Genomic DNA, 14,208 nt, shown 5'->3' with positions numbered 1-14,208 from the left:
TATATAGGAATTCTCTGTACCTTACTGTTAATTTTGCTGTGAACCTAAAACTCTAAAAACATAGTTTTTAAACACACACCCACACACAATGAAGATTTTTTTTAACAGAATGAGCAGGGCGCTGAATTAATTCAGGAGGAAGATAGAATAGAGTGGCTATTTGGACTGTTCTAACATTGTTCCTGGTGGATATGTTTCCTTGCTGGACTTTAAGCCCTGGAATATACATTTGAGCTTCTTACACAAATTTAATAAATAAGTATTTTAATTTTTTAAAAAAGTGGATGGGTTAATGCATGAAATTTTTGAATGCATGTAATAATTCAACATTAACTGAGTACATGTTGGCAAATAGATAGGGAGGAGGGGACACTTCTTGATTGTTTGGTACTGTTTTGAGCATTGTATAATGTTTAACATGACTGCCACTACCTGTTAAATGCCTGTAGTGCCTTGGAGGTGGCAGCAATGCCTTATTTTAAAACCACTGATTTTCCTGTTTTGGCTACTAAATGTGGCTTTAAAATGGGGCTTTAAAAATTCAATATCATTCAGGAGGCTGGTGTTCAGAGTCTTTGGCATAGGATGAAAACAGCTTATTGGATTATTGAATTTGTTTTAGAGTGCAAAGATTTCTGATTTATATCAGAAGGATCTGGTTTTCTTCAGAAACGTGAGAGTTCTCACTGAAATATTAATAGTGAAAGGTCAAGAATGGTAAATGCTAGCCCTAGGTATAAGAGATTAAGAAAAAAGGCAAGATAGCAAGGGATAATATTCTAGGGCAAGTCTAAGGCCATAGATCTCTCTACATGTAAAATAAATACTGTATACACAAGACTTACAGTAATACAAAATTGGTAGGGAAAAACATTTCTTTAATTCAATTTTGATGGAACTAAATCCTTTTTTTTCCCCCCGATTGTGACTTGAGTGATAAATCTTAAAATAAAAGGCCTTGAGGTTTACATTTTTCCTTTTGAAATAGTTCTGTGGGAAATGTTACATACATGATATTACCTAAACAAATGCCTTCAACCCCTTTTTCCCCCCAAAAAAACAACTCACAGCAACTTTAAACTGACCCCAGGATAAATTGTATTTGCCTTGTTCATATGATTTCACAAACAAGTTAAGTCTAAAGATGGTGTTTTCTTTTTACCCCCCAAGTGATGAATATGTTGAACATTTATCCTGTCGGGTCAGTCCAGTTCTTTGCCAGTTTTCAGTAATAAAACAAAGTTTCACAGGTGACTTATGGCTTCGTCTTGTTCACACAGTTCATTTATGCTCCTCATACCTTCTAGAATATATTGTATTTTTCAGATAACCCTCCCTAGCCCCTTTGCCTCCTGGGATATACTGAGTTTCTTTAGCACATTTAGTTCTCAAGCAATAAAAATTTGGGGTTTTATAGTTAATCACCATGGAGGAATCTTGCTCTTCAGACGTCCTTCACTCAGCTTTTGAGATGCTAGAATCTTACTGATGCTCATTTAAAGGGCTATTAACTTTGGAATACCCAAATAAGAAGCAGCAAATGGCTCTTGTATGCTAAATTACTATTGAGACTTTGTTGAGTGTGTATGTCTACCAGGGAGCCATTTACTTGGAATCCCTTCCTGTATGATTGCTGTGTAAAAGTAATTAACTCTTCGTAGTCTAGATATTATTTTCTAGAGTACTGTTACATAATTTTAAACTGATGTGGTATAGATTTTTCAGTCTTGAAAAGAAGTAAGACTTTTGAGGTCAGTTAGTAGCTGTGTGATCTTAATGTACTGAGCCTCACTATTGTCCCCAGCGTGACTTTAAGGTCCCTTCTAACTGAACACTGAGAGGTTAGTGACACTAGCAGCTCACCTATCAGTGGTCATGTTTTGTGGTAAAATATATACACTTTCTTGCCTGATCCTCTGTCTCATTCCTGAGAAAAACAAGCTAGAGAGTTCTCTGTAAGTCATGAGATTTTTTTTTTCTGGGATAGAGAACATTCTGCGGGGCCTACAGTATCATCACCTTTAGCATAGAAATGAGCGTCTCTAAAATTCTTAAATTCATTAATTTGTACAAAAAAATGTTGACTTGAATGCCTCCTGTGGACCAGGCATTGTTACAAGCCCTGGAGATACTTGAATGAATAAGAGATTGCTCATTGGTAACATAGATATGATCATATACATATACATCATATACATATCATATACATATACATGTACATAACCTCAGGATTGAGAGAAAAATTCAGGTATTTAATATATATAAAGCAAAAGAATAGTGGCACAAAAGAAGTGCTTAATAAGTTTTAGCTATTATTACGTTAATAGAGATACAGATAAGCAATTAAGTGGAAAATAATTTCATACTCTGAGCAGTGCTTTGAAGACAGTAATTGGGGTGCTGTGACACTGAGTGATGGGGTGGGGAGGGATTGCTGCTTTATCAAGGGTTGTCAAGAGAGGCCTCATCGGTGCATTCATGACCTTTGAACTGAGTGTCCTAGCTTGAGAACTCACATGAAGAACAAGGAACACCACTTTCAAGGCCCAGAATTCAGAGGAAAGGCATGTTGTGCTAAAAAAAAAAAAAAAAACAGGAAGAACTAATGTGATTGAAGCATAATGAACGAGGAAGTGAGAGGTACAGGGGGAGATTAAAGCTGTAAACAAAGCCAGGTCAGGTTGTACAGGCCAGGAAGTATTTTTTGCTCTGTTGTTTGGAATAAGAATTAAAAGAATAGCCTGCATTTCCTTTAAGCTATTTTTTTTTTTAATTGAGATTTTATTTATTTATTTATTTATGAGAGAGACAGAGTAGAAGCGGAGGGCAGGGAGGAAGGGGATAGCAAGCAGACTCTGCACTGAGCTTGGAGCCTCACACGGGGATTGATCTCACCCCTCTGAGATCATGAAATGAACTGAAATCAAGAGTCAGATGCTTAACCAACTGAGCCACCCAGGCACCCCTTATTTAAGCTATTTGTAAGGAATGTCATGGTAGAATACATTTGTTGATATAAGACTTTGGCTCATAGTAGTAATTTTTGAAGGTCTTAAGTACCTGGGAATTTGGTTTTATTTCATATTCATCAGTTGTTCTTTCTTTATGTGTATCAGAAATTCCTGACTCAAGCAGCAAAATCTAGAATGCTGTTTATTTGCTGAATTTCCAGTACCTCTTTTTTTCTATAGTCTGCCATGTAAGGTTTTATGAAAGTATTCAGAAAGTATAGATGGACACAAAAGTGAGTAATACTCTTTGTTGTGGTTCTATCACATCAGCGTCAGCCTCATAGAAACATGGTGAGCCCAGTGGAAACAATAGCCATCCTAAATATAGGCAATGAGTGTAAAATACGCTATGTATATAGACTGGGTTTTATTTTTCCTTTTTTTTTCCCCCACAGAAGGAAGTATTCTGGGTTTTTTGACCATGGCACATGTTCATTTTCTTAGTCTGTGAATAGAGTTGATGCCAGAAAAGACAAACATAAGTAGGGTGAGGTCAATGAAATTTTCTAGGCCCAGTGAATTTAGAAATTATTTGGAAACCTGACTTAAATTCTGATGAGCTTGTAATCCAGGATAATGGTACTATAGGCAATTTATATCATCATTAATTTCAAGTCTTAGCCTCAAAAATAGGGATCACTGATGCATAAGATTTTGTTGGCACAATTTATTTGGATACTGACTTGATTAGAAGATCTCAAATAATTTAAATACATGAGGTCAAAGGAAAATTATTAACTTATATAGCCAGGGCAGTAATTTGTGTATATATTTTAAGCTTCCTTGGTTTTAAAATCTAAAAGACAAAATCAGTGTCCTAAATTTGTAAGTGTGCTGATTTCTGAAATGATTTAATGAGGTTGCTTCTTTTCATTCTCTGCTTTTCTTGAGCCTGCTTGTGTTTGAACGTTTTAGGTCATTTATAGCAAGTATACTGACCTGGTTCCCAAGGAAGTCATGAATGCAGATGACCCAGACCTGCAAAGACCTGATGAAGAAGCCATTAAAGAGGTAATAAGGCATTGAAATTAAGTATTTTAGATGACTTTCTACATCTTTATTAACTTCCGGACACTCAATATGGTATTTCTTATTTCAGATAACAGAAAAGACAAGGGTAGCCTTAGAAAAATCTGTATCACAGAAGGTTGCTGCTGCCATGCCAGTTCGAGCTGCTGATAAACTGGCTCCAGCTCAGTATATTCGGTAAGATCTTGCCTGGACGGCTTCGTTTCATGTCTGACTTGATGGGGATTAGGGGTCCTGGTGTTCTTTCACTGTCCTACTTAGTAATGTAGTAATGTCATTTTTTTTTTTGGAATAGTGACCTGAAGTCTGTTGACTATGTGCAGACTATTGAAAGCAGAAGAATTTTTTTTTTTTAATTTTTTATTTTTTGTAAACATATATTTTTATCCCCAGGGGTACAGGTCTGTGAATTGCCAGGTTTACACACTTCACAGCACTCACCAAAGCACATACCCTCCCCAATGTCCATAACTCCACCCCTTTTCTCCCAACCCGCCTCCCCCCAGCAACCCCCAGTTTGTTTTGTGAGATTAAGAGTCACTTATGGTTTGTCTCCCTCCCAATCCCATCTTGTTTCATTTATTCTTCTCCTACCCACTTAAGCCCCCATGTTGCAACACCACTTCCTCATATCAGGGAGACCATATGATAGTTGTCTTTCTCCGGAAAGCAGAAGAATTTTTTAAAGATATCTAGTAAAAGATACTATTAGGTTATTTTCAAAATATATTTTTTGTTTTTAGAAATTAATAGTTACTTACAGCATAAGATCCAAACCACAGATATTGCTTATAGTTTCCCATTTGTATGTAATAGGCTTTATATAACATAGATTAATGTAATATTTATATAATGGTATAAACAATATTAGTATAGTAATAATATAATTTATTATGTAATAGTAGTTATATAACATGTAATAATAGTATCACAACAGGATATTAATAGTGTAATGATACCATTTATGTAATAATAGGCATCTTTAAAATACTTACAAATTTTGAGGGATTTCATTCAACTTAAATCCTTGTGTAGAGAGATGATTCACACGTAGGTATTATAGGAAAAATGAGAGCTTGTAGGGTTGCTACTATTATTTTTTTTCTGTTTTACAACCTGTGATTAGTCAAGAACTACTAATTCTAAGCTGCCTGCTGAGAATATTATGGGGCGTTCCTTCTGCACATGCAAACTTACAAAATAGGTACCATTTTCTAGACCTCTTATCTGTGAAATTGAACACTCTGCCTTCCATGGTGGAAAATGGACAGGGATGGATTATTTGCGAACTCATATGACTCATGTACATTTTTCTTATAACTCGTTATTGCTGTTCTCTTATTTTCCATTACTGTCTGCTCTGCCTAAGTATTTTGCAACTTTCTATTAATACTTTATGAAAGGAATTAACAGTATAGTCTAGCTTAGAATTATAACAGAAGAAAAATACCCATTGAGCTTGAACTAGTTACACCTTTAGTTTCATCTGCATTCTTCAGATACACACCATCTCAACAAGGAGTGGCTTTCAATTCTGGAGCTAAACAGAGAGTTATTCGGATGGTGGAAATGCAGAAAGACCCAATGGAGCCTCCAAGGTTCAAGTAAGTAGGTAGCGTCGTGAGAATAAAACACTCTTCTTCTTCTTCTTCTTTTTTTTTTTTAAGATTTTATTTATTCATTTGGGAGAGAGAAAGAGCGTAAGCAAGGGGAGAGAGAAAAGCAGACTCCATGCTGAGCTGGGAGACTGACATGGGGCTCAATCCCAGGACGTGGAGATCATGACCCAACCCCAAGGCAGAGGCTCAATCATCTAAGCCACCCAGGCATCCCAATAAAACCCTGTTCCTAAAAAAGATATGAGAGGAGCAAAATATCTCAAATGTCCATCAGTAAGTGAGGATAAATAAATTCTGACACTTAATTATAAATGGAATTTATTTTTTATATTAAAAATATTGATATTAAAACAACTGTTTTAATTAATCAATTTAAGAAAAAAGAGTAAACGTTGAATACATGAAATAATATGGATAAATCTCAGAATTCTTATGCTGAGTGAGAGAAACCAGACAAAAATAAGTACATTCTGTATGATTCCAATTATATAAAACTCCAGAAAATGCAAACTAATCTGTAGTGACAGGAGATAGATCAGTGCCTGTGGTGAAGGAGGGGAGGACAGAGGGGATGAGGGGAACAAGAGGAATAGGCAAGGAACATGCAGAAACTTGGAGGTGATAAGTATGTTCACTATCTTGATTGTGATGATAAGCTTCCCGGATGTATACTCTGTCAGACTTAAACATGCATAGTTAATTGCATGTCAGTTGTACCTCGGTAAAGCTGTTTTTAAAAAAAGGGACACCTGAGTGGCTGAGTCAGTAAAGCATTCAACTCTTGATGTTGGCTTGGGTCGTGATCTCAGGGTCCTGGGATTGAGCCCCATGTCAAGCTCTGCACTGGGTGTGGAGGCTGTGTAAGATTCTCTCTCTCCCTCTGCCCCTCCCTCCACTTCAAAAAAATAAAAATAGGAGTGCCTCCGTGGCTTACTCGGTTAGGCATCTGACGTTTGATTTCGGCTCCAGTCATGATCTCAGAGTTGTGAGATCAAACCCCACATCAGGCTCCATAGAGCATGGAGTCTGCTTGAGATTCTCTTTCTCCCTCTCCCTCCATCCTTCTCCACTCCCTCTCTTAAAAAAATAAAAAGAAAAAAAAGGTAGGGATACCGTGCTGGCTGGGTTGGTAGAACATGTGAGTCTTGACCTTGGGGTCATGAGTTCAAGCCCGACTTGGGTGTGGAGCTTACATTAAAAAAACAAAAGTATATTACACTATGAAATGATAATGATATTGTGGAGGTGAGCTGGGTAGTAATGATAACAAGGTAGGCTGTGTTTTAACAGTTGTGGAAGCTGAGTGACCAAGGTATGATAGATGAACATTCATTATATACTCTATTTATAAAAATATATAAAAATGGGAAGAGGAAACTTGAAACATAGTAACCAAAATGGAAAAATGTCTAACACCTTCTGGTTGTGCTTTGATTTATCCTTCAGAATCAATAAGAAGATCCCCCGAGGACCACCTTCTCCTCCTGCACCTGTCATGCATTCTCCTAGCCGAAAGGTAATCTTTACTATAGTCTAACATCTTTTTTTATACTCATGATTATTAATTTTATAAATAACCTCCTATAGAACAAAGTCTAGATGCCTATACAGGTACATTTTGTCACACTGTTTTTTAGATTTGATTTTCAAGATCAAATGGGGATCCCCCTCAGGACTATAGTGTGTAGTTCCAGAGTGCTTATGAGAATGTGTTTAAAATGTTAGCCATTAGTTTTCAGTTACTATCCTAACCGCTCCCTTAAATGGAATGAGCAGGGTCTGCTATTTGACAAGCAGGATATTATAATTAGAGAAAGTGAGGAATTAATAGGCCTCTGATAATCTCAGTGCCATTTTTTAGGTATGATTTATTATCCAACTAAAAGAGCAAATTTTCATCTTAAAGAAGTCTTGTCACTTTATTTTTTTAATAGACCAATTCTTTATTTTTTAAAAGATTTATTTATTTTAGAGAATGAATGCATGAACAGGGGAGAGGCAGAGGCAGAGAGAGAAGGAAAGACAGTCCCCAGCAGATTCTCCACTTAGCGCAGAGCCCAATGCAGGGCTTGATCCTACAACCCTAAGACCATGACCTGAACCAAAACCAAGAGTTACACACTCAACTGACTGAGCCACCCTGGTGCTTCTCACATCACTTTTACATATGGAAAAATACTAACTAGCATTTATAATTGTCAAAAATAGATTTATAGATTATTTTCCATTTTTTATATTAAAGTTGTTACTAGAGTCCATGATATGGAAACATATAGTGCTACCAGACAAATGGAATTTTGACATTTGACTAAATCTGTTCACATATCAGTGTTCATTAACCTGTCTTTGAAGAGAAGATTGCACTTGGGTTTCTAGCTGGACTACAAATCCCAAAATGTCTCTTTTATTCTGTCATTCACTCAGATGACTGTGAAGGAGCAACAAGAGTGGAAGATTCCTCCTTGTATTTCAAACTGGAAAAATGCAAAGGTAATTAAGTCTCATAAAATCAGTCTCCTACAATTAGAACCTACTAGAAAACAGAAAAGAGTTTTAGCCTCAGAAACTTTCATTAAATCCTCAGCATGTCATTTAGCTGAATGTTTTCAAAAAGGAACACCCAACTTATGTAACTTTCTTTTTTTAATGTAATGGAAACGTAGTGTTCCAGTCACATGAATACTGTGTAGATGCTTTTGGTGAACTGTAGTTACCAGAAGCATGTAGAGAAGGGATAGATAGAATAAAGTAACATAGCAATGAATGATAGTATTCAGAAAATTTAGAACTTGGTATCTAAAATTATTTCTTAAAGAAACCAGTTTATATGATGACAAAATAGTAAATGTTTGGATATATTCAGTGCTTTAATTTTTAAACATTTTTTTCTGTTTATAACAGGGTATGCATAAGCTATTTACATTCTTCATATCTCTAAGCACCAAATGCTTCGAGTCACGAAGTATCTGTAAAATCTGTATCTGTATCCCTATCAGTATCTGTAATGTAAAATACATTTTCTTTTCTTTTTCTTTTTAATTTCATTTATTTGAGAGAAAGAGAGAGCATGCAAGCTGGGTAGGAGCAGCGGGAGATGGACAAACAGACTCTACCCAAGTGCAGAGCCCAACACAGGGCTCAATCCCAGACCCCTGAAATCCAAGAGTTGGATGCTTAACTGACTGAGCCATCCAGGCACCCCTGAGATATATTTTCTAATCACTGTTTCCCCGTTTCCCCCAATTTGTGTTTCATAGTTCTTTTTATTTATTTATTTACTTATTTATTTGACAGACAGAGATCACAAGTAGGCAGAGAGGCAGGCAGAGAGAGAGAGGAGGAAGCAGGCTCCCAGGGAGCCCGATGTGGGGCTCGATCCCAGGACCCTGAGATCATGACCTGAGCTGAAGGCAGAGGCTTAAGCCACTGAGCCACCCAGGCGCCCCTCATAGTTCTATTTTTAATGGGCGAAGAAAGCCATTTTAATTTGTAGGTAAATGTAAATTCATTTTTTTTTTTCTTTAAGATTTTATTTATTTATTTGACAGAGAGAGATCACAAGTAGGTAGAGAGGCAGGCAGGGAGTGGGGAAGGGGAAGCAGGCTTTCCACTGAGCAGAGAGCCCGATGCGGGGCTCAATACCAGGACCCTGAGATCATGACCTGAGCTGAAGGCAGAGGCCTAACCCACTGAGCCACCCAGGCGCCCTGCAAATTATTTCTTACGGGGAAGTTATGCACTCATCCTATAACGAAAAAATTATCGGGTGGTCCAGTTTGACTTGTTAATGTGTACATAACTATGTGGTATCTTGAACTGATTCTGTAACACTTCCCTGTATTAGGAGTAAAGGCTGTGGACAAGAGGTCAACATTTGGGAGTGTAGTCATAAATCTGAAAAAATAAAGCCGAGCCTGAAATGTCCTGGATGTTCAAGCATATTCCTCGAGTTATTGAGGAAAATAGGATGCAAAATTTCAGAACACAGATTCTCAGTTTTCTGTCAAATTTCATCTTTTTTCCATTTACTAAACGTATTCTAAGAATCTTGACTAGTCATTACAACAGTACTGTGCATTAAACTACCTATAGGTACTCTGATTTTAGTGTCTTGTTCCACTTTTGTATGACTGTTCTATTACTTGAGGCACAACTACTTAGCTATTTGATAGTGATTTCCTTTTATTGTAACTCAAAATTAGTGACATGAGACTCTTTGCTCAAAGCTTGGGCTCTGACATCACACTGCCCAAGTTTAAATTTTAGCTCATCCATTTATTAACTGTGTGCCCTTGGGGACATTACCTAAGCTCCCTACCACAGTAGTAGCATCTGTGAAATGGAAACACAACGTTACCAGCCTTCCAGAGTTACTGTGAAGTTTAAACAGGACCACACATGTGAAGTGCTTTTAAAATTGGCCTCCACGAAAAACCCTCAGTGTTAGCTGCTGCTGCCCTTGCATAATTGGGAAGAAAGATGTAAGAAAAAGAACTTCAGCTCAGTGGTGGTCAAAATGGACATATTTAAATCTAATTTTAAAGAATCTGTTGCTGCTTTTTTATGACTGGTGTTTTCTGCCTGCTGTCACACAGGGGTATACAATTCCATTAGACAAACGTCTAGCTGCTGATGGAAGAGGCCTTCAGACAGTTCACATCAATGAGAACTTTGCCAAGCTGGCCGAAGCCCTCTATATTGCTGATCGGAAGGTTGGTCTCTTATAATGAAAGGGTTTAATGCTCTTGATAATTCGTTAAGTCCGTTTTTGGTTACCTAAGATACTGTTTGTTCATTCCGGTTTAATTGATACATCACTGTTTTAAGCCATACAGCATGATGGTTTGACTTAGGTAAGATACTGCTGTTTAAGCTACAGTAGTGAGTTCCCAGAGAGGCTCTCACCTGCGGTATGTGCACCAGAGATGGCACGTGTTATCTGCAGCTCTGTATCTGGTCTCAGCCTTTGCAGACTTGTACACACACCCTAACCACTGGTGATCCTGCTTCCTCATGACGTTGCAGAACCATGTTCAGTAGGCTGATCTCATTTTTATTTATTTATTTGTTCTTTCTTAAGATTTTATGTAATCATTTGACAGAGAGAGAAACAAGCAGAGGCCGAGGGAGAAGTAGACTCCCCACAGAGCTGGGAGCCCTATGTGGGACTCAATCCCAGGACCCTGGGATCATGACCCCAGCCGAAGACAGACGCTTAACTGACTGAGCCATCCAGGCGTCCCTAATCTCATTTTTAAAAAGCTGACTACTGTTTTTAGATTTCATAATTTTTTTCTATTTTAAATATAGATGTCTCCCAAAAGGTGGATAACATAGAAAGGCAAATAAGCATTCTGATGAAAGCTATAGAAAATGATAGTTATAATATTGGTTGTCCTTTACTATTATGGCATTCATAATTTTTTTTTTGAAGATTTTATTTATTTATTTGACAGAGAGATCTCAAGCAGGCAGAGAGGCAAGCAGAGAAGGGCAGGGGGAAGCAGGCTTCCTGCTGTGCCGAGAGCTGGATGTGGGGCTCAGTCCCAGGACCCTGAGATCATGACCTGAGCTGAAGGCAGAGGTTTTAACCCACTGAACCACCCAGTTGCCCCTATGGCATTAATATTATTAATTTGTGTGACCTATAAGTTCACATACATTATGGCATGCATTTAGAACATAGAAAAGTATATCTCCTGCATTGCAGCAAGCACCCTTATAAAAATCATCTCTTGTTAAGGCTTTATCTTGAATAGACTTGCTTGATTTTGAACATATAATCAAGTCTTGCTATGTTACTGACACTGAAAATTTCTTTTTTTAGTCTTGTTTAACTTTTATTTTTAACTTTTTTTAGTCTTGTTTAACTTTTATTTTTTGGGTAGTTTCTGAGAAAGGATTAGTCAAACAGTGAGTTGCAAGATTAATTGGGGTCTTTATAGTTTCAACCACTAAGACATTTTCCAGAGTGAAAAATGTAAGTTTGCAGTGTCTTCCAGGCAAGCTTTCTTTTAGTAGACAAGAATCTTTGTTTTAATCGGCAGTAACAAATCTGAATTCTTTATACCTGCTCTTTCAAGCCAGACTTGAGTCAGGCTATTGGATGATAACTGTAACTTTTCCCCCAACCGTGTCTTACTCAGCATTCAACTTTACTAACAGGCTCGTGAAGCTGTAGAAATGCGTGCTCAAGTAGAGAGAAAGATGGCTCAAAAAGAAAAGGAGAAACATGAAGAGAAACTTAGAGAAATGGCCCAGAAAGCCAGGGAGAGAAGAGCTGGGATCAAAACCCATGTGGAAAAAGGTATGACATTGTCTTTCCTAAGTTGAATTTACAGTGTGAACAATACGTATCTCATTTCAGAGACTCACTGTTGTTCTTACTGCACACAAAGCCAATACCCATCTAGAAAGAAAATGTAGATATTTCACAAATAATATAGAAATGAAAGAGTAACTTCTGCCACTGAGCTGTAGCAGTTGAAAGTGTTTTATATATTTTTAAAAAAAATTTTTTTTTTTTTAGATTTTATTTATTTGAGAGGGAGAGAGAGAGTGAGCAAGAGTGCAAGAGCAGGGGTGAGGGAGTCTCCCCACTGAGCAGGGATCGCCCCCGCCCCCCGCCCCGCCATGTGGGGCTGGATCCCAGGTTGCTGGGATCATGATCTGAGCCGGAGGCAGACGCTTAACCAACTAGCCACCCAGGCACCCCAAGAATATATATGTAAAGAAGGGCCTTCAATATGGGACTACAGTGGACATTTTTAAAGTTCAGAGTGATTTACTTTTAAAAATCATGTATTACTCAAATGATGGGCTTGATTTTTCTCTCATTTTAATTTTCTTGAAACTTAGAAAAATGAGATCAACTGAATAATCCAGCTCTTCCACATAGTAAAACAATCCACTTTTTCTGTCTTGTAGGCTGATAAACCTGTAATCATTAACTCTGCCAATATTTTCCCTCTGGCTTTATTTAGTGGTTTACACTGATATATTAATTCATTTAGAGTGAGAAGAGTAATTCTAATTCAAGAAAGTTGTAAGGGTGGTTTGTTTTGTTAGTAAATCCTAGACTAGTGCAGCAGTTCATTCACTCAGATCATGCCGGTTCTCTTCTAGACACAAGGATTTCTGTTAGGTTGGTGGTGTAGTTTTGGACATTTCAATGAGTGTAAACAGATGAGAAAAGTTAATTACCATTAGTAGATGATTTAGTGATAATAGTATAGTAGTAATTGCTGTGGGGAAAAATGAAACAGGAAGGGGGATAAAGGTGCCAAATGGAGAGGGTGGTCAGAATGGACCTTACTTCTGAGATGGTAACATTAGCACAGAAACTTGAATGAAGTAAGGAAGTGAGCCTTGTAGGTATCTGGGGCTTCGAAGAGCACCCTGGATAGAAGGAACAGTGAGTGCCAAGGCCCTGAGTTGGGTCAAAGTATACCTGGTGTGGTAAAGGAAAAGCAGGGAGGCTAGTATAGCTGGAGTGAAGTAAGAAAGCTGAATAGTGGAAGAGGTGTCAGAGTAGTTCGAATAAATAGGAAGGGTGGTGATCAGATCATGTGTGATCTTTCAGCCATTTTAGGGATGTGGCCTTCACTTCAGATAATAAGGGAAGCAGCTGAAGAGTTTGAGTAGAACAGCATGATTGGCCATAAATGAGCAGGCGGTGAAATGGGCATGCGGAGGAGTAGGGAAACCATTTGGAAGGCTTTTGCGGTAATCCAGATGAGGAGGATGAGAGGCAGGGAAAACATGGTCAGATGGATTTTGGAGGTAGAGTTGACAAAATTTGCTTATGGATTAGGTAGAGGTATGAAAGAAAGAGAGTCAGGGATGACTCCAGAACTTTTGATGTGAGCAATAGGGAGGGGTTGAGTTGCCATTTGCTAATAGTGGGAAGACTGCAAGGGAAGAGGTTTGGGAGGGAAAGATTAGTTTAGTTGTGGACAATGGTAAGTTTAAGATGGAGGTGTAAAGCAGGCAGTTGGTCAGAGGATTCATGAGTTCAGCTATAGAGAAGTCACCGGAATTACTAGAAGTAATGGTCCACCTCCTTGAATCATATATGAATGACTTAGTGAGGCAAGATATAAAGACTTACCTGTTGTCATACACTTAGCCAGGGAATTAGAAGTCAGATTTCCCTATATCTAATTCTCTACACTGGTGAGAAATTAAAAAAAAAAAAAAACCCCACAGAATCGTCCTTGAGGAATTAGCTAAAATTCTGAAAAATGTGTTGCCAGATATTAAAAAGAACGAATGTTGTTTATTATTATTGGAAGATACCACTTATGGAAGACACTGCTCTGAGCACTTTACATGTATTGCCTTTATCATCCTGGCTCCAGCAACCCCTTGCAGAGGTTATAGGATTGTCACTGTACAGAGGAGGAGACGAAGACTCAGAATGATTGAGTGACCTGTACAAGGTCGTATGGCTAATCTGTCATAGGAACAGGATTTAAATCCAGACAGGCTGGCTCCAAAGCTGTATCCCCTCAGACTGGTGAGAGAAGAGAAAATGAAGATAGACATAA

General features: G+C 37.8%; 1 protein-coding gene across 2 annotated transcripts in view; it reads left to right on the top strand.

Moving 5' to 3' along the window:
• The window catches only part of SNW1 (SNW domain containing 1), a 34,163-nt gene that overhangs the window by 14,587 nt on the left and 5,368 nt on the right, over positions 1 to 14,208 (top strand). For both annotated transcript variants that reach the window (XM_044229907.1, XM_044229906.1), the window contains exons 4-10: positions 3,927 to 4,022; positions 4,111 to 4,217; positions 5,540 to 5,644; positions 7,106 to 7,175; positions 8,084 to 8,149; positions 10,255 to 10,371; positions 11,825 to 11,966. In XM_044229907.1, the coding sequence (XP_044085842.1) occupies positions 3,927 to 4,022; positions 4,111 to 4,217; positions 5,540 to 5,644; positions 7,106 to 7,175; positions 8,084 to 8,149; positions 10,255 to 10,371; positions 11,825 to 11,966 (703 nt within the window). The remainder of the gene's footprint in view (positions 1 to 3,926; positions 4,023 to 4,110; positions 4,218 to 5,539; positions 5,645 to 7,105; positions 7,176 to 8,083; positions 8,150 to 10,254; positions 10,372 to 11,824; positions 11,967 to 14,208) is intronic.

Source organism: Neovison vison, chromosome 13 (genome assembly GCF_020171115.1).
Source record: "Neovison vison isolate M4711 chromosome 13, ASM_NN_V1, whole genome shotgun sequence".
Taxonomy (NCBI): domain Eukaryota; kingdom Metazoa; phylum Chordata; class Mammalia; order Carnivora; family Mustelidae; genus Neogale; species Neogale vison.
Note: the sequence above shows the minus strand (reverse complement) of the source record. Positions and strands in the feature narration are given on the sequence as shown.